Source organism: Notechis scutatus, chromosome 2 (genome assembly GCF_049901735.1).
Source record: "Notechis scutatus isolate UNSWTSFEM ecotype Mainland chromosome 2, rNotScu1.2, whole genome shotgun sequence".
NCBI lineage: Eukaryota > Metazoa > Chordata > Lepidosauria > Squamata > Elapidae > Notechis > Notechis scutatus.
Window position 1 is genome coordinate 126422123 of NC_142010.1, and position 24310 is coordinate 126446432.

The 24310-nt window shown below is 39.4% G+C and overlaps 1 protein-coding gene across 1 annotated transcript in view; it reads right to left on the minus strand.

The window, feature by feature from the left end:
• The window catches only part of ERBB3 (erb-b2 receptor tyrosine kinase 3), a 97044-nt gene that overhangs the window by 25529 nt on the left and 47205 nt on the right, over nucleotides 1–24310 (minus strand). Inside the window, exons 2-9 of the mRNA XM_087956114.1 lie at nucleotides 19485–19636; nucleotides 16776–16962; nucleotides 6507–6632; nucleotides 5718–5783; nucleotides 4061–4179; nucleotides 3333–3474; nucleotides 3007–3120; nucleotides 1355–1475 (exon numbers count right to left, since the gene is read on the minus strand). Of these exons, the coding sequence (XP_087812240.1) occupies nucleotides 1355–1475; nucleotides 3007–3120; nucleotides 3333–3474; nucleotides 4061–4179; nucleotides 5718–5783; nucleotides 6507–6632; nucleotides 16776–16962; nucleotides 19485–19636 (1027 nt within the window). The remainder of the gene's footprint in view (nucleotides 1–1354; nucleotides 1476–3006; nucleotides 3121–3332; nucleotides 3475–4060; nucleotides 4180–5717; nucleotides 5784–6506; nucleotides 6633–16775; nucleotides 16963–19484; nucleotides 19637–24310) is intronic.

Sequence of the window (24310 nt, forward strand, 5' to 3'; positions counted from 1 at the left end):
GTATATATTAGTTAGTATGTGTTAGTATCCATAAGTTAGTGTCTACAAGAATGCAGAGAAGCAACAAAGAGGGTTAGTGGGCTGGAAGCTAAAACATATGATGAACAATTGCAGGAACTGGATACTGTATATTTAGTTATTTAGTCTAACAAAGAGAAGGATTAGGGATGACATGATAGCAGTCTTCCAAAATTTGAGGGGCTGCCACAGAGAAGAAGAGGAGAACCTGTTCTCCAAAGCACTGAAGGCAGAACAAATACTGGGTAGAAACTAATCATGGAAAGTTCCAACTTACAACTGAGGAGAAATTTCCTGACAGTGAGAGCAATCAACCAGGGGAATGGATTGCCTCCAGAAGTTGTGGGGGCTTTATTACTGGAGGTTTTTAAAAAGAGACTGGACAGCCATTTGTCTCAAATGGTATAGGGCAGTGGTGGCTAACCTTTTTGGGCTCCTGTGCCAAAACTCACGTCAGCACCCAGAATGCATTGCGTGCGCCCCTCCCCACGCCCCCTGCGCATGTGTGCGCAATCCCCCCCAACCCCGTTACCTGCACTGTGCCTCACAGCTGATTTTTCAGCTGATTTGAGGTCTTTTTCAGCCTCCCAGAGGCTTGGAAAAAGCCTCTGCAAGGCTTTCCAAGCCGAATTATAGACCCGTTTCGTCACTTCTGGTATTACAGTGATGAAACGGGCCTATAGTTCGGCCTGACAAGCCTTGCAGAGGCTTTTTCCAAGCCTCTGGGAAAAAAGGCCTCAAACCACCACCACCCCAAAAAAATCAGTTGTGAGGTGCACGCAGTGAGGTAAGTTTGCCTGCGGCTCGCGTGCCAACACAAATGGCTCTGCGTGCCACTTGTGGCACGCATGCCATAGGTTAGCCATCATGGGTATAGGGTTTTCTGCTTGAGCAGGTGATTGGACTAGAAGATCTCCAAGGTCCTTTCCAATTCTGTTATTCTATATTCTCTAAGTTCAAGGATAGCCTCATGCTTGTTACCAGGAAATTACCAAATTCTTTAAAACAGGGGTCTCCAACCTTGACAACTTTAAGATTTGTGGTCTTCAACTCCCAGAATTCCAGCAAAGCTGGCTGGGGAATTCTGGGAGTTGAAGTCCACAAGTCTTAAAGTTGCCAAGATTGGAGACCCCCGCTTTAAAAAAATGGTAGCAACTGGAGAGCAAAGAAGAAGGATAAAAGAGGTGCTATATCTATTTCCATTCCAATTTGCTAGGATCCAGAGATATGAGAACACAACCCAAGCTAAGACTGACCCATTCAACAAATATAGCTATGTTTAGAATAGCAGAAAGACAGGATATCTTTGAAATAACACAGAGAAACATGTACTTACCCTTCTAGACCAGTGATAAGAAAATCCAAATTGCCCAAGATTTTGGTGCAGTTTATAAATCGGTGAATGTTGCTGGAATCCACTGTCTGATATTTACTTCCAATACCAGTCCCTTCACAAGCTGTAAAAACATAAAGTATGAGCTGAACAATCAGTCGGTAAATGGCTCCAGTTTAGCCTTCCACTTCATATATTCCCATGAAGTTAATGGAAAAGGAAAGGTTTAGGGGAACTGGGTTCTCTCCCAGGTTTTGGATTGGCTGCAAGTTAGGGTCATACAATTTTACCCTTTGCAATCATCAGCATGCATATTTCCAAGGATAAAGGTATAAAGTCTCAGAGTGTCTGTTTTTGCATTCCCAATATATCCACTTGACTTTTACTAAAATAATATGCAGCTAATTTGTCATGCACAAGCCCTGTACGTCCAAGGGCATCTGGTGTGCTGTCCAGCCAGTGTATGGGAATTGGATAGTTAGGTAGCAATTGTGAGCTGTCCCCTTAAGGGAACGCATCATGGTAAATGTAGTTAAGGTATCCTAGGAAATGTAGTCCATATCACATGACCATATCTGTAATCCTGATTGGTCACTAAATTGACCCTCGATGGGTTGGGGGAGTTTTCCTCACTTTTGCCTGAACTTCCTAACTCATGGCAGTTGCTTTCTATCGCTACGGGATGGGTTAGGAGATAACCATCTTTTACTACAAGGCAGATATGCAAAGGATTGGTCATTAAAGAAGAACTTCATCACAAATGTGAGTTATGAGGATACCTGATGAACCAATAAATGTACTTTGTTATGGACATCTTGTTGAGTTTATCTATCTGCATCTGCACAGCTTAAAAATCCACTACTGTGCAGAATACAGAAAATCTGGAGTAATTGAATAGGATAGCTGATATATGATAGATAGCGTCCGTGGTAAAATCAGTTGCTAGAGTGGCCATTGTAGATGGCTTTCATTCCCCCCACTCCCAGCTTTTCCCTTAATTTAGTACAATAGAATAAAGCATAGTGTTTCATTCATTGCTGGATGCTAAAGCTGACATGCAAACATTGAAATAATTCTTAACAGCTCCACCCCATACAGAATAGATGATGCAAAAACTATAAAACATACATATATACATATTCAGTTTTTCAAACTTCACTCGGGTTCATTGAGATTGTGGTTTTTCTTTTTACTTCTTCACCCAGGAAATAATTTGAGTTGGGAGAATCAAAAATTAAAGTTACACCAACTGGAAGATTATATCTGAGGTCAATTAGTAATTTAGAAACTTGGTTCCACCTGGACCAATAAGCAGGATGAAGCCTGCTCAATTTCAAAGTAATAGATGCTGGGATGATTTTAAAAAAATAAGCACCTTTGATGTTTTAGTTACTGACAAATTTAAGTTTCATTTGAGGATTGTGGGCATAAAGATTTTTAAAAGGACTTAAAAGTTAAGACCTTTTGCAGATGATTTGGGGTTGTTTTTGGAAAATCTTTCAAAGGGAATTGAATTATTAATGGTTAAATTAAAATAATTTTGTGCATTAACATCATTAAGATTAACAAACTACTTGCGTGAGACTTTCAAGTCTGTATCCATTACTAATCCCATATAAAGTCTGTGAGTCAGAAGTACTTGTTCCCATTCATACCTTTTGGGCAGAGTCCCTCACAAAGCTGACAGATCTTCTGGCCATTTTTTTCAACTTCCATTTTTTCATTGGGACAGGTTCTGACACAGGAGGTCCGATCCACCACAAAATTATCTGTGAGAAGGTAAAACAAAGGGTGGGAAAAATGAAGTTGTAAGAAATTGGTAGTTGGAGAGTAAGATATTATGAATCAAAGAAAGGCGGGGAGATAGAACATCTTTGAAAAGGGAACGTAAACAGTCATGGAGCAGAAGGAAAAGCCCTCAGGAATTCATCTATCTCTGTTTCATGTGAGTACAACATTGTATTCATGACCTAGGACTTACGTGGACAATTTTTGACACACACACCACCATATTGATATTTAGCATCGGGATTGGGCTCCAGCTGAAAAGTGAGTCTGTTGTAGATCATTGGCTGAGGACAGAGGGTTTCACAGGCTCCACTGTCATTGAAGTGACGGCAGGCCTGCAATGACGGAAAGAAAGTCATCAGATGATGAAATAGACTTTGTCCCCATCATCCCAGGTTGAGAGACTTTTCTCCTAATGAAAGACGGAGGCCCCCCCCCCCACCCTTCCTGATAGCACACAATAGAACCTGAACAAATTAAAAGGAGACAAGATTTGGGTTGAATATTGCACAACAAGGGTTTCAAATTCTCCCTGGCACCTCACAAAAGATTGTAGATCAAGGGAAACCAGAAACAGAAAATGTGGGAAGGAATGCAGGAAAGGCGGAAAAGCAGGATACACTGGTTCTGGGATGAAAACAGAAGGCCTTAAGGTTCAAGAACTAGCAATGGCCAGACTGTACAAAGATATCAATGCAAAGATTTAGTAAGAAGGAGGATGGTGTTGGCTGGCAGACTCTGGCAATAAAGCTCCAGAAATCACAAGAAAGTGGTAGGATTGAGGCAGTATGATGTTTTGGAAGTATTAGCAAAAGAGTAGAAATAAGGAAACTAGGCCTAATGGAGAAAAAGAGGCAGAGTTGTTAGATGAGGTAATGGCAATTGTGAAGGTCAACCCGGAAACCAGTCCTGGTTACGTACAAAGCATTTTGTCTTGAGCGGCCCAGTGCAGCCTCCTGCACACTCATCATGACAGCATTCATTGGGGTTGGGGCCAAAGCAGCGTCCATTGCACTGAGGAGCACAGATGGTCTTCGTCACTAAAGTAGAGATAGAAAAAAAAATGCTGGTCAATGTCCTGGTAGCCCTCTAAACGTCACCCATTCTCTCCAATCTAAGGATTTGGGTATCTACATGAACATATTTAATATTGATTATTTAACACAGAACCTTTCTAAATAATAATGACAAGTGCAAACCTTTGGGATGTTATCATATATAATATCATATATTAAGAACCGTGGTGGCGCAGTAGTTAGAATGCAGTACTGCAGGCTACTTCTGCTGGCTGCTGACTGCCAGCTGTTCGGCAGTTTGAATCTCACCAGGCTCAAGATTCTCAGCCTTCCATCCTTCCAAGGTGGATAAAATGAGGACCCAGATTGTTGGGGGCAATATGCTGACTCTGTAAACTGCTTGGAGAGGGCTGTAAAGCACCGTGAAGCAGTATATAAGTGTAAGTACTACTGCTATTGCTATCATTGATATGATGCTCACACCAAACTTTAGCAAACTCTAATCCCAAAGTTTAAACAACACTGAATTCCCATGAATGGGAATGGGAAAATAGCTTTGCTGTATTTCCAGCTCGTGTTTTTTTTTTAAAGGATGATTTTGCATTCATTTTCCACAAGTGAAAAATATATATAATTTAAAGGAAGTAACAGTTTTCTACACAGTAAACCATTCTGAAACAGAAGAACAGGTTTTGTTTCTATCTGTACATGGGCAACTTTGCTGATGAAAAATCAACTTTCTAATGCAATCAATGCTTGACTACAACTCCCAGAATCCCCAAATAGCATTACAACTGCCCATGTTGGTTGGGAAGTCTCAGACCTAAAAACTATTTTAATAGCATGTTTAGACAATCATTTTGTTTTGTTGCCCAAATATTCGGATTCTACCTTTAATTGATCTGACCTAGTTTATTTGCAGCCTCTTGAAACCTTTTTGCACCATAGTAACTCAGCCATAAAAAGAGGGTTGAAGTTGTCAAATATTTGGTCCTTTTTCCATTTTCTTTAACCGTGGTTCAAGTGAGGCAAAGCTTGTATAGTTTTTTCCCCCCCATAAGGGACCAGAGCTGAGCAAAGCATTTGAAAGTGATTTAGCAGAAGTGGAGCATCTTTCTGAAGTTTTAAAGTAGTCCCATCCTCTGCAAACATAATGTGGCTGCTTTGAATGTCATCTTCAGATGCTTTAAGATGCTTGCCTCAAGAAGAGACATGCCACTTATTTGTTAATCAAATGTGTATAGCCACCCATCTCACTGACTGTGGGCAGTGACCAACACTTATGCTAAGACGCTTCATGAAACACGGCTTTCAAATTCCTTGCACAGCCTATAAGCAATTGCCTTGAAATGAAATTTTCCTGTTTATAGCAACAATGGGGCTAGGCCGCAATGTATCATGATTTCAAGCTTCTGGCTTCAACGCCATTTGTTCATTGGAGAGTTCACGACAGAACTACACTGCTACTAGAAAAAAAGCTCTGAAAAGGCTAAAAAATTCTGACTCCCAACTTTTAATTAAAGATAATAGTGGAATTATGTCAGATATTTTGTAATGCTTACATTTTTGACAGTCTTCAGGACCAGGCCCCCAACAGCGGCCATTGCAGTTTTCATGGCATGGAGTACCTGCATGAGAGGGGTGCACAGCATCACAACAGAGATAATGAGCTTGATGGATTAAAAGCAGGGTCACCATGCAAGATTTATCTACCAACAGACTGTTCTTACACTTCTGGAACTTTAGATTGAACCCTTTAAAATCTACAAAAGGTTCATTTAAAAATTTTAAAACATGATCAAGGGGCCATGCAACCAGTTGTGAGTGCAAATTGGTTGCCACACACTTAGCTTGTGATCATGTGACTACATAGGTGCTGGGATGGTTGGAACTCTGAGGACCAGTCATAACTTCTCTTCATTCAGTGCCATCCTCCTTTCTCATCTTAATTTCCTCACAACAACAAACCTTTGAGGTGGGTTGGGCTGAGAGTGAGTGACTGGCCCAAAGTCACTTAAATAAAACTTATATCCTTAAATAAAACAGCCCTTTCTTCTTTAATTTCTGATTCTCCAACCTTCTGTTCCTCTTCTTCTACTATGCTTTTTTTTAGCTAATGAACCAGACTTTGCTGACCAAATGGTCATAAGTTCAGGATTTACCGATATTGGTACTGCAACTCTCAAAATTTCTAACCAACAATGTGGCCATTAATCTAAATTTAGGAGTTGCCATTCTAAAATATCTGGAAAACACCATAGGTTGGGTAAAACTAAGCCATTGCTCTTAAAAGTCTCCTGTATAAATGAAAGGCCAGTGAGAGGTGATGAGGACAGGTGGCCAGTACTCACATTTCTCCCCGTTGTTATGGACCACTGCGTGGAATTTTGGATCCCGGATGATGTCTTCCCAATCAATTGTGTTCACGTGACAAAGCTGTTTGTTCTTTCCAATATAGACGCCCCCAGAGAGGATTTCTGAAAAATAAAAATAAAAATCATTTCCTCTTATACATTTAGAGCTGTGCTAAGCTGTACAAGATACCATTTCATATCTGCTATTCTCCTGTCTTCCTGTTGAACATTATTGACAAGCAAAAGCTGTGTTGGATATCTCCAAGCCTGTTTCAGAAGGCAGAACAAGAAAGGGAAATGGGATCTTGAACATCCAATTCCCATAATTTGATAACTGGGAAATAAACTTCTATGTAAACAAAAAGGATTCCTGTTTTCTTCTGGGTCACACAGAAGCTCTGGGCATCTAACTTCTGTATCCAAGGGCTCTTTTCAGACATTGTTATGAATGTGTGTAGATCTTCCTGTCTGTTCAGTTATTATGTGCCATCAAATCAGTGTCAGCTCTTGGTGACCACATAGATCTCCTCCATGTGAAGTAATACAGTATCAAAAAGGGAGTAGAATGAACTCCCAAAGAGGCAGTCTGAATTCTTCTTACAAACATGCATGCTTATTTATCCCAGCTCCACTCCAAAATGCTGTTACAGATCGTTGGCTTTGTATCCCATTCCCCTTCTGGTATTTTTTCAAGCTCACTGTATATACACACTAAATAATATATTTGGTTAATATATATACACACTAAATTAACATATTTGGTTCTTGGAGCCACATATTTAATTAACTGAATCCAGGTCAAATATATCACTGCCCTCACCAGCAGTTTGGAGTGGGTACTACCTCTATATGTTTGAAGCCCCAGGGATTTCTTCAGGTAGTTAAAGGATTATGGATATTTGTTGTCTAAAAATAGCTGCAGGAGGAAGTTTCTGAAGTAGGCAGGCCTAATATAAATATTTCATATTTATTGATGTATTTTAGTTCCTGCCTGGCACAGGAGTTCCCTCAGGTACTTCTGACTAACTACTTTATTTAAAATATAAAAATCTAGATTGCCAAGTCATCACACCAAATGGAGTCCACAGTTAAATTTCATATCTTTGGACTGCTTACCCCAAATGACCGATTACTTTAGATTACCAAAGAAATAACTTCATTATTGTATAAAGATGTGTGAAGCTATTCTGGATCTTTTTGAATGTTTTAAGCTTTCAGACAGATAACTATCAAAGTGCCCAAATTATTTGGTAAAGTTGGTTATATTTTGATCATTTTAAAATGCATATGCAATGGAGAAAGATAAGTATCATCAAAGGCCTGCAATGTTTACACTTAATTGACACTGCCAGTATGCTTTTTTCTTCTAAAAGGTAATTTACAAAAGGAACCAGTAACAACTTTCTATATACTACTCAATCACACCCCCTACTTGGAGGCATAAGTAAAACACACAGACCACTTCCCCGAGTTGTTTATTTATTGAAATTTGCAGACTAAGAATTCTAGCTGTTCTCAACAAGCTTTTGGATCTCCATTTGAGAGAAGCTATAGATGTCAGCAAAAACATCCACTAGATAAATCCTGGCAGGAATTTGCTTTGATGGGAATGGAGAACTCCCGTCATTTCTCACATTGACAATGTTGGCTGGAGCAACTGGAGGTTGTAGTTGAACCCCAGCCAGAGGTGGTATTCAGCAGGTTCTGACCAGTTCTGGAGAACCGGTAGTGGAAATTTTGAGTAGTTTGGAGAACTGGCAAATACCACCTCTGACTGGCCCTGCCCCAATCTATTCTCTGCCTCCCGAGTCCCAGCTGATTGGCTGGGTCTTCTTTGGTTGCCCTGCACAGGAGAACGGAGCTGGAAAGCAGGTTAGTAGGGTGGGGAGGGAATGGAGATTTTGCAGTATCCTTTCCCTGGAGTGGGGTGGGAATGGAGATTTTACAGTATCCTTCCCCTGCCATGCCCACCAAGCCACGCCCACCAAGCCACGCCATGCCCACCAAACCACACCCACAGAACCAGTAGTAAAAAAATTTGAATCCCATCACTGACCCCAGTAGGAGAGTCATGAAATTCCCTCTGCTAATGTAGACACTCCTGCTGGTAGGAAGATTAAGTAGCAGATGTTAACATATTTTTCATTCATGTAAAGAATTTACAGAATTTGACCCACAATTATTAGAGTAATTTTTAATTAGAAAGTATACAATACATCCTGCATTCTACTATTTTATCAAGAATACTGTTGGTAGCATGAAATACATTCTAAGTACTAGCCACCGATGTGAATTCTCAAAGGTATTTCATTTTAAAAAACATATAATGTAGTGTCTCTCTGGCTAAGGCTGTTCTGTCATTCAAGAGAAAGATCAAGTGATGGGAATACAGATAGACAGGTGTTGTCTCCTGGTGCCATGGTAGCTCAACAATAACAACATCAATATCAACCAAACAAGTTGGTTGGGCAGGAATCTACAACATGCACAGACCTGTTGCAGTATTCTGCCTTACTCTAACTCTGCTGACACGATCCCAAGAGCTCTCGTGCAGCTAGCCATCTGGGTTTAACTAATAGAGATGTTAAATCAGACTTGGAAAACTCTTTGCTAATGCATACAGGTAACCAATCAAAACCGAGATTTCACACAAGCAGAGAAGCAATTGCTATGATCCACAGAAGGCAAAAGTTGAATTAGATTAAAAACTCAGCTACCAGAACAAATTTATTAACACTCAAGAACCCTTGTGGGACTTTTAAGCACATCTTAAATCACCTGATCCACATTTGCTTTGATTCTGGTAATTTGATTCTGTTTGGGGGGAAAAGACGAAAAGTTGGATTCATTTTCCTAATTTCTGAAATAGTTTATCTGCAACAGGGTTTACTACCTGAGTATCTGCTAAGGCAATTAAACCTACTCTCAGGGTGTTTTTCATATTCTCTGTATGCAGGCTTAAAATATAAAGAGGACACCAGAAGTAGAAGGTTGAGCGAGATAGCCCTGTGGTTTGTTTTAATCTAGTATGGGGATCAAGAACAATACTGACCCGAAAACTCTCAGAAGATAAGCTATACTTTTTACAGTTGTGGAAAATATAAATTAATCTTTGGGATTTTATCTGTACAAAGCATTTTTAATATAGGGATTGGTCTGGTATTTCAACCAGCCAAACTATTTAACATTTGTTCCAGAATCTGGATAATGCAATCCTGTCTAGTCACTAAGAAAGTGAATCATAGAACAAATATCACATTGCAGCAATGATTTCTAGAGAAAAAAAATGTGCTGAAAGAATCCTCCTGAAATGTTTTTCAAATACAGGGAGTCCTCAACTAACGACTCTTGGTTTAACAATATTTTGAAATTACAACAGCCTTTGAAAAAGCAATTTACGACCCATCCTCAAAGTTATGACTGTCACACCACTCCCGCAATTACGTGATCACAGATGTTTGGCAATCGGCTCACACTTAGGACAGTTACAGCACAGGGCCACATGATTGCGAGTTGCAAACTTTCCAGCCAGCTCCCGATGAGCAAAGTCAATTGGGAAAACTGGATTTGCTTAAGTGTTTCACTTAAAAGACCCCACAAATTGCTTAATGGATGTGGTAAAAATGGTCACAACATTGAGTCTGGTCACATAGGACTCGATTAATGGCTGCATCGTTTAGTGACTGAAATTCCAGTCCCAAATGTGACCATAAGACAGGGACCACCTATACATACTTCGCAATCCATGAAATTGGACTTAAGTGTTCTTTTCCCATTTGATTTGTCCACAAGGAAACCAAAAGTACCTTCTTGTATCAGGCATATTTGGTTCCAGACATTGAAAATATTCAGTTCACCAACTCTTCTACTGTAGTTCACAAAAGGCCAGAGAACTGATTTGCAAACTTATGTGCTGCCTTCTTGAAATAACGTTTTACTTTTCTAAAATTTAACTTCCACAAATCCACACTACCTCAGACTCAGGAGTCTACCAAATCCCGAGAACTGCAAAATCCCCTCCCACAAAAACCCCTATCGATGACTAACCTTTCTTCTTCAAATGTGGCTATAAAGGTAGCCCTTGACTTACAACAGTTCATTTAGTGACTGTTCAAAGTTACAACAGCACTGAAAAAATGACTTGTGACTGTTTTTCATATTTATGACCGTTGCTGCATCCTCATGATCACGCGATCAAAATTCAGACGCTTGGCAACAGACTCATATTTATGATGGTTGCCGTGTCCTGGGGGTGTTATGTGATCCCATTTTGTGATCTTCTGACAGGCAAAGTCAATGGGGAAGCCGGATTCACTTAACAACCATGTTACTATCTTAACAACCGCAGGGATTCGTTTAACAACTGTGGCAAGGAAGGTCATAAAATGGGGCAAAACTCACTTAACCACTGTCTCACAACAGAAATTTTGTCATAAGTCAAGGACTATCTGTATACTATAATCCTGAGCAGGAATCAGAAAAAGTTCCTCTTAGGACCCTAAAACTTGCTTAATCAGATGGCGTTATGCATTTATTGTGTAAAATAGTTGATGATTCCTTATGTTACAAATTAATCCCAAGATCTTTCACAATATCCAATTTGTCATACTTAAGACAAGCAGGGGCCGTGTATCTCTCTGCTAATTAGCTGGTATAGGTCTTCCTGAAAGTTTTGTCCACAAATTATAGAGCCAAATCAAGCTATTTCACCAGTGAATTTCAGGTACTCTGTTGGGTATGGATTTGACCTTTATACGCTTGTTGTTTATTAGCCTTTACCTGTTGTACAACTTCAGGCCTGGCCAGCTAGAAGACAGCATAATATGACCAGCTGATAAACCTGTTTCTTGGAATTGAGAAAAATGCAATTAAGGTAAACCCTGAAAGCTTATTGTCTAAGTAGATCCATAAATCCTTTTGGTGGATTGGACTTTCACTCATAAATCTCCAAATGGGAGGCCTGATTTCAGATATAATCAGAGGTTCAGAGAGATAGCCATAGGAGGAACAGGGGTGTAGGCTACCACTTAAAATACCCGACTCGCTGGCTGATAAGAGATTCAAAGGCTTGTTTTCTTTCTTTAGTATGAAATCATCCTTTTATTATGGCAGCTAATAAAAATGCAACAAATACAGGTCATCCTCGACTTACAACCACGATTGAGCCCAAAATTTCTGCTGCTAAGCAAGACAGATCTTAACTGAACGTTGCCCGATTCTATTACCTTTCTTGCCTCTGTTGTTAAGTGAATTACTGCAGTTGTTAAAATTACTAAGGCAGCTGTTAAGTGGAACTCGCTCCCCCCATTGACTTTGCTTGTCAGAAGGTCACAAAAGGTGATCACATGACCCCGGGACACTGCAACAGTCATAAATATGAGTCAGTGTGAAAAACCGTCACGTCACCTTTTTTTTCAGCATTGTTGTAACTTCAAACGGTTACTAAATGAATGGTTGTAAGCTGAGGACAGAGTATAGAATCCTTAAATTTGAAAAGGACAAAATCCAGGGAGATCAGAAGTAGAATGAATTGTGTAAATATGTATCTGTGCGTATATTTTTACTTTTTTCCCCAGTGATATTTATAGACTGCAAAATTCAATTTGAATTCCTTTGGTGCAGGTAACTTATCCTGCCCAGAGGACAGGTGCTACCAGTTAAACATGAGAGAACATCCCAATAAACATCCGTAAAACTATCTTAGAGTTAGGATCTGTAGGCAGAACATTTAACTTTATTTCCTAATTCTGACAGTAACGAGGCTGCTTTAAAGAAAACCCACAAGTTAATTACAGAGGAATCCATGCCATGCCATGCTTAATACTCCCACCAGTGTCACAAACTACTCTGTGTTGCAACAAAGCCACACCAATGGAAGCTGGCCCAGAAAAACAACAACAGAATAAACCCTTTCACCTTATCTTATATACAGTAACTTACTGACGAATTTGTCTTTCGCTTTCTATTCTCCTGACTTTTCTCTCAGAGTTTGATTTTAAATTTCCAAATCTTAGAGTTGGAACTGAAAAAGCTGTTAGAATTGGCAGGGTGACAAAATAAGTTTCCTAAGTTTTATCCACCAAAAAAGGCTAAATTATGCTCACTGCTTATGCATTTAAATATCTATTTGTCATTGTGAGTTTTTTTTATTTTTTACATGTGGGTCACAGGAAAATAATTTGAACTATGGTTGAATTAAGGAACTCCTGATTAGAGCCCTAATCTAGTCTTCAACATGGAAGCAGATACCAACGAACTTATCAAATATATTTCAAGACGCACAACTTATCAGAGAGCTAAAAAAAATGGTTTGGAGAATGGTTGGGAAGATGGCAATTTCAGTAATTTGCAGGGCAAGTATTACAGGTAGTCCTCGACTTACAACAATTCATTTAGTGACTGCTCAAAGTTACAATGGCACTGAAAAAAGTAACATGATCGTTTTTCAGTTACCTTTGAAGCCTCCCCATGATCATGTGATCAAAATTCAGATGCTTGGCAACTGGCTCATATTTATGGCTTGCTGTATCCCAGGGGTCATGTAACCTCCTTTTGCGACCTTCTGACAAGTGAAAGCCAGGTTCACTTAACAACCATATTACTAATTTAACAATTGCTGAGATTCACTTAACAACTGTGGCAAGGAAGGTCGTAAAATGGGGCAAAACTCACTAAACAAATGTCTCGCTTAACAACAGAAATTTTGGGCTCAGTTGTGGTCGTAATTTGAGGACTACCTGTATTCAAAAACTAACAAGTGGAAGTTGTCTCTCAAAGGCGTCTGGTCCAAGAGTTTCAGGATGATCGAGTTGTTGTTCAATGTACAACTCAGACACTTGAAGTTCCGCTTTACAGGCAGTCCTCAACTTACAACCACAACTGAGCCCCAATTTTCTCTTGTTAAGCGAGACAGCTTTTAAGTGAATTTTGTCCCATTTTATGTCCTTTCTTGCCAGTTTTTAAATGAATCACTGAGGTTGTTAATTTAGTAACATGGTTGCTAAAGTGAATTTGGCTTGCCCCATTGACTCTGCTTGTCAGAAAGTCACAAAAGCTGATCACGTGACACCAGGACATTGCAACCGTCATAAATAAGGGTCAGTTGCCAAGCACCTGAATTTTGATCATGTGACCGTGAGGATACTGCAACGGTTGTAAGTGTGAAAAACAGTCATAAGTCACTTTTTTCAGTGCCATTGTAACTTTGAACGGTCACTAAATAAACGGTTTTAAATTGAGGCCTACCTGTAGTTAATGAAGCAGTGACTTAAATTTGCTACTGAAAAAACAGAGAATAATAAATATTAAAATTTTAAAAAATCAGTGTAGAATGCATTGCTCTTCAGATGTTGCTGAATGACAATTCTGTTGTTCTAGACCAGTGATGGCTAAACTTTTCAACACTGAGTGCTCCACCCTACACATGCACAGCAGAGACCCGAAGACCAGTTGGCCGGTGAGAGGCACATGCACAAATGCGTGGTGGAGCTGAGCTGGGGCAACGGCTCGTGTGCCCACAGAGAGGGCTCTGCGTGCCACCTCTGGCACGCGTGCCATAGGTCTGCCATCACAGTTCTAGACCATTGTCTACTCTAGATTGATGGTTGTCTACCCATCAACGAGGCCAATAAGTCCCACTGCTTTGGTTTGAGAATGGGTTGTATGTAAGCTATTTCTAACTTTAGCAAGTTTCACTAAAGTCCAAGTGCATGTATTATTATTGCGTTTTTTAAAGCTTCACAATTCAAAATCCTTTCTGAATATCTGGAATAGGCCAAAGGGATATTTACTGGTAGACAACTGACTGAGTTAAAAGAAGTCAATAATTTCTGACATCCAATTATTTACCATAGTAACAGCAGAATGAGCCCATCCCAAAATGATATTGCTGAAATTACAAAAGTTGCAGTAGGGGAAACAAGTAAGTCCAGAGTAGTTTTTTTCTATAGTAGGAGAATTCAGTGTAGCTTCCTTTCCTGAAGGAAAGATTTTATGCTGAAGGATTTCAATTAAAAAGAAAGCCAAACAGATCCCATAGATCTGAACTCTCTCTTCCCCTGTTGTCTGTCATATTGATGCAATGTTTGGATCCAATTACACTTCCTTTCAGCCTTAATTCTTATTTTCAGATAAGTGCAATCATAATGAAGATAGTAAGAAAAGCTAAGGTGACAACCCAAAAATCACAAGTAAGAGCTTGCCTGTACACACATTTATATTGGGTAACTGTTTTGGTTTCTGTCAACAATCCCTATGACCTACAGTGAGATCTCTAAGATCTAAACTTTCATTATAAAAGTAAAACCTATTCCAGAATTCTCTGGGGAAGGGAACAATATTTTCGAATATTTTCACAGCAATAAACATGTCATGCTTTTATACTGCCCTTTCTGAGAAGTAGCCCAAGTTAGTGAAAGGTGAGGACAAGGGAGATATTATTCCCTAGTTCTACCTTAAGAGCCTTTTTGTGCCTTTTGAATTCTTTTGGAATAAACTTCACAAATTACAATAAGGAGGAAGCTATTTTTGAAGTTGGTTCCTTAAATTTGCATTTGCTGTAACAATCTGGTTTTCGAGATCTTGTTTTTAGCTTTCTTTTCCAAGTTTCAACCCTCCTGAAGAAGTCCACAGGATAATTTAAGGTGACCAATTCATAACAATTCAGTTCAAAAGAAAACAAACTTCCAACCATCACTGAACTTCATTACTGAATAGAAAACTGAAGTTGTATTTGTTGTTCCATGATTAACATTATCCACTAGACCCAAACATTTCACTTCTCATCCAAGAAGCTTTTTCAGTTCAGAACAAAACATCTTCAAGGAAAACCAAAGTCCAGTTGCCTTTTGAAAAAGTACCTTTGGGATAACCATGACCTGGATGACTGAGAATCTTCATAAACATTATCCACTAACTGCTTTATCATCTTCTCAGTACAAGTCAAATTATTGCAATACAGGGCTTCTGTTATCTGCTTAATAGATCTTCTCACCATGTACTTTTAAAATCTCACGTGTCTCATTGTACACATCTTTTATGGTCACAAGCCTAACAACTATTCACCTGTTGATTATTTCATCAAGGTATCAAAGGGAAAAGGAAATTTAATCCTGACAAATTGTAGGCTTCTCTTTAGCAACCAACAACTCCCTTTATGTAAATGGCTCCTGGCTATATGCCTTTGGCAAGACCAGGGATATTGTCCCAATGTTACTTTTCATTCTAAAATATGATGGTGTAGAGGGAACCTTCTTTTTCTCTTCCTCTCATAATATTAGCATTCAAAGTTACACAATTAGACCGACCTCCTCAAACAATCCAGTATTAATGGATTGAACATGCTGTTATCAGAGCATATGGCGGCTTTCTATTTAAAAGGTAATCAGACAAATTCATTGAAAGTGGGTAGGCTAGATCTCCAGGTTCAGAAGTGGGCTGCTGAATTTAAGTTGCTATGAACAAATATGCTAGAAGGCTATTTACGGCAGCTCTTGGCTGCCATCATGGGAAGTAGGAAGGCGGATCAATGCAGTGAGCCCTTTTCTTCTTCATCTTTTTCTTCTTCCTTCTTACTGACCTTGTTTACCAAGTAAAAGGTATTCCTCATAACACTAACTTTATTAAGATGTATCATGTGTTCAGAATATTGGAGAGCACCCACCCTTCACAAAGTTCCTTCTTTCTGGTATGAGAATCCTTTTCATCAGGAAAGGAAGTAGTTCATTCTGGGCTCCTTTCTCAAGCATCTCTCAAGACAAGCCTCTCAGATGTCATCCCAACATCAGTCATTACTTAAAGGAGCCAGTGGCTACACTTGTTCTAGTACTCTGGGCCTGTGCCCAGAAGCTGCCCTTAGGCAAGAACAGCAGCAGTGTTACTTCGGGACACTCTGTGGGTAGAACAGTGCCATCAATTTGCATAAATATGCCTGATTGGGGCTGCAAAAATCCAAAGGGCCACTAGATAGTAGCAAAGAGCTAGAGTTTTTTATAACTCTTTGCTGCCATCTAGAGGTCACCCCTCTTAATTGTTGCCTGTTGCCACTTTGCTCTCAACGATCGTGTCATTCTAGTCTAGACAAATACTTGGTCTTGTGTGCTTGAGGACCACAAAACAACTATCTTCCCTATATTCTGTATATACACCCCTCGTTTTCAACAACCCTGATTATAATGCTATAAGCTATTCAAACTACCTGGGGGTTGTTTCACATGTGAAGGAATATAACCTGGTTTGCCTGGACCTCAAACTCCACCATCATCTTACCTGTCAGCTGATTGAAGCCCATCTGGTGTAGAGCGTGTGTAACATTTTTTTCATAGTTGAGGACCACATAGAGGGCATAGTTGTCTTCATAGTATTGGGTCCCACGTATCATACGGAGGTTCTGCAGTGGCAGGTAAGTGAAGACATTCATGGCGATCAAAACATAGCCGGTTACTTCTCGAATAGTCTAGGAAGGATGAAATGAAACCACAAAACTCACAACTCAGCCAGACTTAATATACCCTTCAGAGATTATTTGCCATACTGGCATGGAATTGTCAGAAATGCAAGGAAACCAGGAAAAACTATCATAACATTTAATGCATATATTCATATCAAATCATTTTGTTAATCCGTCAGGCTCCCAAATGAAATAGATGCCATCTTAGGATGCTGTGATTTAATGGAGGAGAAAAATGCATGTGATTGTAATTGGTTTTCGCCTGTACTTCCTCAATGGATGGCAGCCTAAAAAAGCTGGATTTGATATGATAGTGATTCCATTGGCATTACTGGCTCCACAAAAGTTTGGACGCAGTTCTGATGAGCTACAACAAAGAATGATTCAAAGGATCAATGAACAGAGTGAAGCTAAACAGACTCACGTCTTCAAATAGAGGTCACTGCCAAGGAACAATCAGAAGGAGGGAGCGATTTCTGATTGAAATGTGCCAAACAGGAAGGAAAGCTAGATTTTGGGAGAGCTACCAACCATCAATTTTTTTATTTTACCCAGCCAGCTTTGTCTGAGAAGCAATTTGGTTGGCAGAAATTATGTGGGATATAGGCAAAAAAAATTCCCACCCCCCACTTTCAGGTAGACTCAATATCTTTATATTACACTGTTATTTGGATGTAATACATATCTAAAAACTTAAATATTCTCTATAACATGTAAATGTACACTAAACATTTCATATTTTCATAGTTTCTTTGCTGCACACAGCCAGTTCTTTGCAATATTCTCTCATCTTTCCTATTACCTTCTCCTATTGGTATATTATTATTATTATTATTATTATTATTATTATTATTATTATTATTATTATTATGTACACTGAGAGCTTCGGTATGGAGACAAATTCCTTGTGTGTCCAATCACATTTGTCCAATAAAGAATATTCTACTCTATATTCTACATTCTATTTTCATAAAAATTAGTATTGAATTTCTCATTGCTAGTTAAGTCTTGTTACAATTTCTTACATTTATATTCCCAGTTCATTTAGGGAAATAATTTTCAGACTTTTTATATCAATCCTGCCACAATCCACCATTACCCCTCTCTTATTTTATTAGTATTTGATTTTGTTTGGGATTGAAAAAAACATTATTAAATTTCAGTCTTCACCCAAAAATGTGGATGTAAAGAGATGCATTTTACTCATGCATATCCTCTGTGTGTGTGTGTGTGTCTGTCTGTCTGTCTGTCTGTCTGTCTATGGATGGGTCCATGAAGTCACCAAGAAATAAGTAAAACTTAAAAGTCTTTATCTTCTTGAAAAATACAATATCTGAAGTAAAATAAATAAATCCAGAAAATTCTGAACATACCAAGATATACATAATGTGTGAATAATTAGGGCTTGACTTGGTTGTTATGACTGATGCAATAACCAGCCTATCAGCCACATATGTAACCAATTCTCTTTCAGCTATCTGCCATGTTGCATGGCAGTCATCACCACTTGGTCAGCTCTTTAGTTAACTATGTACCAGTATTGGAGTCAGGAGTTGGCTAGCTTCAGAAAATATTTTTCAGAAACCTCAGATAATCGTAGGAGAGCAAATGGGCAAGGAAAGAACCTCTGAGATTTTTAAAAACACCCATTGGGTTAATAATTGACAGATTATTGTGCCATTGGAAGGACAGAGAGTTAACTTTGATCACTTTGCTCCAATAGTTGTTTTCTACTCGTGATGCCATGGAGCCCACATTCCGTAGGCAAGTTCGGTCTACATTAATGTTACCATATAGCCATTTAGAGATGGGTATGTCACCCTTGTGTCCACTTCTCTGAGCATAATCCAAATCTCCACTGCCTCAATCATGAAATGAAAATAAATTATCCCAACAGAGACTATTTTAGCCAACTACCAATGCATTCTATGCTTTTCTCAACCAAATAAATCCCTCTTTTTTTTTCTTTTTAATCAAACTAGGCTTCCTTCCCATATCTGGGGGTTACCTATCAAAAAATATTACTTTACTGAAATTGTTGACACTGACTTCAAAACATTATATAATGAGGCATTAATCCTAAATGTGTTTTGAGTAAAGCTCTTTAGGATAAATACATTTGGCACTTCCCTTGGATAAATTATTTAAATTATTCACAATCACTAGTCTCTCATGATTCAGGTATTAGGGAAGGAAAAGAATGATGAGACACAATGGAATGGGCACGTAAGCATTTTCTGATTTTTCCCTGCAATCTATCCAATTAATTAGAATATTATTGGAAAATATAACAAAGTGAGATGTATATCTGATTTTTTTTTTAATCTGCCAGGAGCAAGTGAGAGCATGACCATCGTTTGTCATGTCTATATACAACCATTAATGGAAACAGAAAGTTGGAGTAGACAACTTCAGCCTGGTGAATGTAGGTGGAGGAAGCCAGGATTTCCCACAGATAATTTTCTACGCTAGTTTCACACCTGCTAAAAAAAGGAAAGTGTGTTAAGTCCTCCACCACATCTAGTTACCTGCAAGAAAGAAAGATCCTGGTTTTGTCCAATGAGCACTATCTCAAGGTTGCCCATGACGATCTCACAGTTGTTGTACATTTTATATAGTGTCTGATACCGTTGCTGGGCATCTCCTGTCACACTGAGCTCATTTTGGGTACCTGCACAAACTGCAAGAAAAAAAGAAAGGGGATTCATAAATCATTCATGAAGTCCATCAGCCATAATTCAGTGCTTCTTCTATAATAAGTCTCCACAGTAAAAAGCAAAGTCATCCATATATCATCACTTTCTGCTTTGATCAACCATGTCCACCAGAGCATGGCACTAGTAAATATCAGGAATGGAGCAAATAAGGTGCTCCAGGACAATCAAAGTTCCTACAGGGCTCTATTCTTTTAAATTGATCAAAATATCAGTCTTGATGGGTATATATTTACCCTGCATCAGGCTGAAGTCAAAAACACATGAATTAGATTTTCATGAAGGTGCTAAGATATTATCTCTTCCTGCATTATTATTTGAAAAATTCTTCAGGGACAAGGGAGGATGATTCGACATTAGAGTCAATCTTAAAAAGGGAGTCATTAGACAACGGTGCTGTCCCAGTTTTGAGATGGAATAAGTTCTTAGGTGATCCAAGGGCACCATGGCCAAGGACTTGCAATTGAGTAAAATCTTATTATGTCCCTATAGTTTCTGTTGATGCAGAGCTTCCATTTCAAGGCAATGGGGAAAAGTCGTGGGGAAAAAAGATAGCAGGCAGTTCAAACTCAATTTTGCCCCTGTTCACTTTAACCTGGGCTATTTTAATTGGCAGCAGGAGTTTTAAGAAATGGAAGACTGGGAATAAATCAACAGTCAAAATTGCCTGGATCAATCTCAGATACATTTTGTATTGGAACCAAAGCAGCTGAGAAACAGAAACTGTTGTCCTTAAGATTCCTCAAGGACTCTTGCAATGTTTCCAGGGCAGAGGAACAGAGATACATAAAACAAAAATAGGTAAGAAACGGAGCTAATCCATAAAGGGTTTTTCTTAAAACAGATTGCCACTAATCCAAATTGATAAAATATTCAATAAGAGCAACATCAACCAACTATATTGTATGGCATCTTCTTCCAAATTCATTTTTTGCTTCCTTCTCGGAACTATTATCATTAGAGATAGGCATCTACCTGTGAATTCCTCAGAAGGATAGTAATGCTGGCTAATATCCAAAGAGAAATTTCAATTGTGTGACGTACAGACTAGAACATTTTATATTCGCCATTGTTCATAGAATTGTAGGGCTGGAAGGGACCATGGAGGTCGTCTAGTCTAACCCCCTACCCAAGACAGGAGTTCTTACACCAGGGCTGTCAAATTTGCGGCCCACAGGCTGGATACGTCACATGTTGGCCATGCCCACGCCCAGTTCAGCGAAGAGGGAAAAAGTCCCGATACGTCACGTGACACTACCGTGATGACCTGAGTTTGACACCCCTGTCTTATACCATCTTGGACAAATGATTGTCAAGTTGTTCCTTGAAAACCTCCAGCACAAGCTTCTTCTGCTCATTAATTATTTGCACTGCCCAGAAATTCCTCCTTATTTCCAGGTTGGATCTCCATTTGATGAGCTTCCACCCATTGCTTCTTCTCCTACTCGAGATGCTATGGAGAATAAATCGATCCCTCTTCCCTATGGACAGGCCATTAAGTATCAGGTTTCCCTGAAGCCTTCCTTTCATAGGCTAAACATACCTATGGTAGTTCCCTTCGCCGTTTATTATACAATTTAGCCAGGGGTGGGATTCAAATTTTTTAACAACTGGTTCTGTGGGCGTGGCTTAGTTGGTGGGTGTGGCTTGGTGGTCATGTGACTGGGTGAACGTGGCTTAGGTGGTCATGTTATTGGCTGGGCATGGCCAACTCAATATCATGCACATCAAGGTACGCATCTCCTTGCCTGACCTCTCATGACTGTGGGGATGCTGCAACAGTTGTAAGTGTGAAAAATGGTCATAAGTCTCTTTTTTCAGTGCCATTGTAACTTTAAATGGTCATTCCACACAAGCAAAGTACCAGCAAAGGAGGGGAAAAATACTTGAGAGAAGTCCCTGTGACAGGAAGTCATACTTAAGTGGTGGTCCACTAACCCATACTTAAGTGGTGGTCCACTAGCACACCTAGATCCCTATCACAGGCACTACTGTCCAGCCAGGTAGCCTATACTGTACCTGTTGTTCTTCCTCCTCTTCCCACTTACAAGCTATTATTACCTCTTCCCCCTTCCCTCTTCCTAACTTCTAAACATTTACCCTAATTTACCTAATTTACATTTACCTGTCAATGAATACTTCAGCTTCAACCACAACAATATAAGAGCACACAATAAATACAAACTCAAGCTAAACCGCACCAAACTTGATTGCAGGAAATATGACTTCAGCAACAGAGTGGTCAATGTCTGGAATACTCTACCTGACTCTGTAGTTTCTTCCCCAAAACCCAAAAACTTTAACCTTAGACTCTCTACTATTGACCTCACCCCTTTCCTAAGAGGTCTGTAGGAGGCGTGCATAAGCACGCCTACCGTCCCTGTCCTATTGTTTCTTTTTTTCTTATTTGTATCCATTTCATATATTCATAACCATGTTTATACTTATACCTGCTATCTAATAATCACTTGAGCAAATAAAATAAATAAAAATAAATACATAAGGAATAGGAAAGTCCCAGCCAATCAGAAGAAGCTCACAGTTTCTTAGGAAAGCCAAAATATTTTAGTTTCACACAATGTGTGAAGATCCATCACAGCAAGAAAGAATTGTCATCCCCTGAAAATGGAGTAGATGTCTATAATTCACTTTTACTATGAGGCCTCTGTTTCAAGATCTGAATGCTAACTAGAACTGTTTGAAATGCGTAGTCTCTATCTACCTAGAGGGTGTGAGGTTGGAAAAATGATGACAAACAGGTCCTACCAAAAACATAGAAAGGGGTAGAAAACTGTCACTCTGGTGTCCTACTTCCTAGCTTTGACCAAATCAACTAGTCGTAAGTGATATGCACGAATGAGAATTGTGAGCATTTGCAAATTCAGTGTCCTCTCCCTGAAGATAAATAAAAACAGTCACATTCTTCCCACAGCTTAAGTAGATTAACTGCACTACAAGAGGAAGGGTGTGATAAGGTTGAAACTGTAAGGAATTAGGATGCTTGATGAGATCACAATCAACCCCTTTTGGATCTAGTTACTTGAAAGCACAAAATCCACTATGAGATTTACAGGAACAGGAATTGGTATATAAATATTAATTGAATAAAAAAGTAAGCAAAACCTAATTGGCTATTCTTCCTCTATCAACCACAGAGATCAGAACACTAGACCGGAAAAGTAAGATTCCCAAAAAGTTAAAAGGGACCACCTCCTGAATTGATATAGGCCATAAGCCCAGGGTTCCTATTAATCCTATACAGGAGGGGTATCAAACTCACGTCGTCATGGCAGCTTCACGTGATGTATTGGGACTTCCCCTCCCTTTGCGAAACTGGGCATGGGTGTGACCAGTGCATGATGCATCCGTCCCACGGGCCAGGAGTTTGACAGCCCAGCTATACAATATTCCTGAAGAAGCCACATTTGGCTTGGATCACTAAGTAATATGCTACGCGTTTTATTTATTTATAGCCTGACTTTTTCTTTTCTACAAATGTCAAGATGGCAAACACACCTTCCTTCTATTTACCCCAAAACAAATTGAGAGAGACTGGCTCAAAGTCACCCAGCCGGCCTTCAGCTAAGGCAGGACTTGAACTCATGGTTTTCCGTTCTCTAGCGGGATGCTTTAACCACTAGACCAAAGCAGCTCTTTCAAACCATAATGGCCGGAATTGTGCACCACAGCAACTCGAAACCAAACAAAGCACTTGATGTATGAAGTCGGCCATTTACCCTGAGAGCACAGATAAGGTGCTCCTTTCTCATTGGGTGAATGGTCCAACACACATGTACCTAACACTATAGCTTATCAGATGAAAATGTTTCCAAGGGGTAACAGGGTTAACTCTGCTGCCCTAAATATAATAGTCTGTGTTGCAGAACACACTATCACATACAACGAGGCAACCACAATTGGTTGAATAAACCAAACTTGATGAGGTACACACAGGATACTAAACCACAAATAAGCACACACATTTCTCCAGTTTGTTTGAAACCAATGAGCACATTTTGAAGTTTGAGAGCCTGTTAGAAACACTCACACCAAATAGGTGCCGCTGTGGATTATTCACTCATAAAATGCCCGTTCACAAGAAGGCAAATAGAATAGGCTGCTCCTGCTCACTTCCTGTCCAGCTGTTGCCAACCTCTCAGCTTGTTTTTATTTATTTCCAAACAGATAGGTAGACTTTCATATAAAGCAGTAGGCTGCAACCTTTCACCATCTTTTGTCAGAAAACAGCAGCATCTACTGGGAAGGTTAGAAAAACCAAGATGGCAGACTCAGCAGCGTGATCGCAGCCCTCCCCATGTTGTACGTGTTTTGATGTTGCAAGCAAGATATAAAGGGACAGGCTTAAATTGCACTGCTGCGACAGCCATCTTACCTTTTTTTTTTTGGCACCCCTCCCCCAAATGTTTCTGGCAGAACTTCTGTGGGGCTCAAAGACACCTTTGTATAGTAATTGAAAATTTTAAAAATTGATTCTTTAAATTCATGTGTCTTTTTAATTAAAAGAGTCTATGAAGACAGGTGGAGTACTATGACTAACACAAAGCTGTTTCAATATTGATTAATTTGTACATGGGCGGAGTTTTACAGTGCTGAATCATGTTTATCGGCAAAGGGGAAAA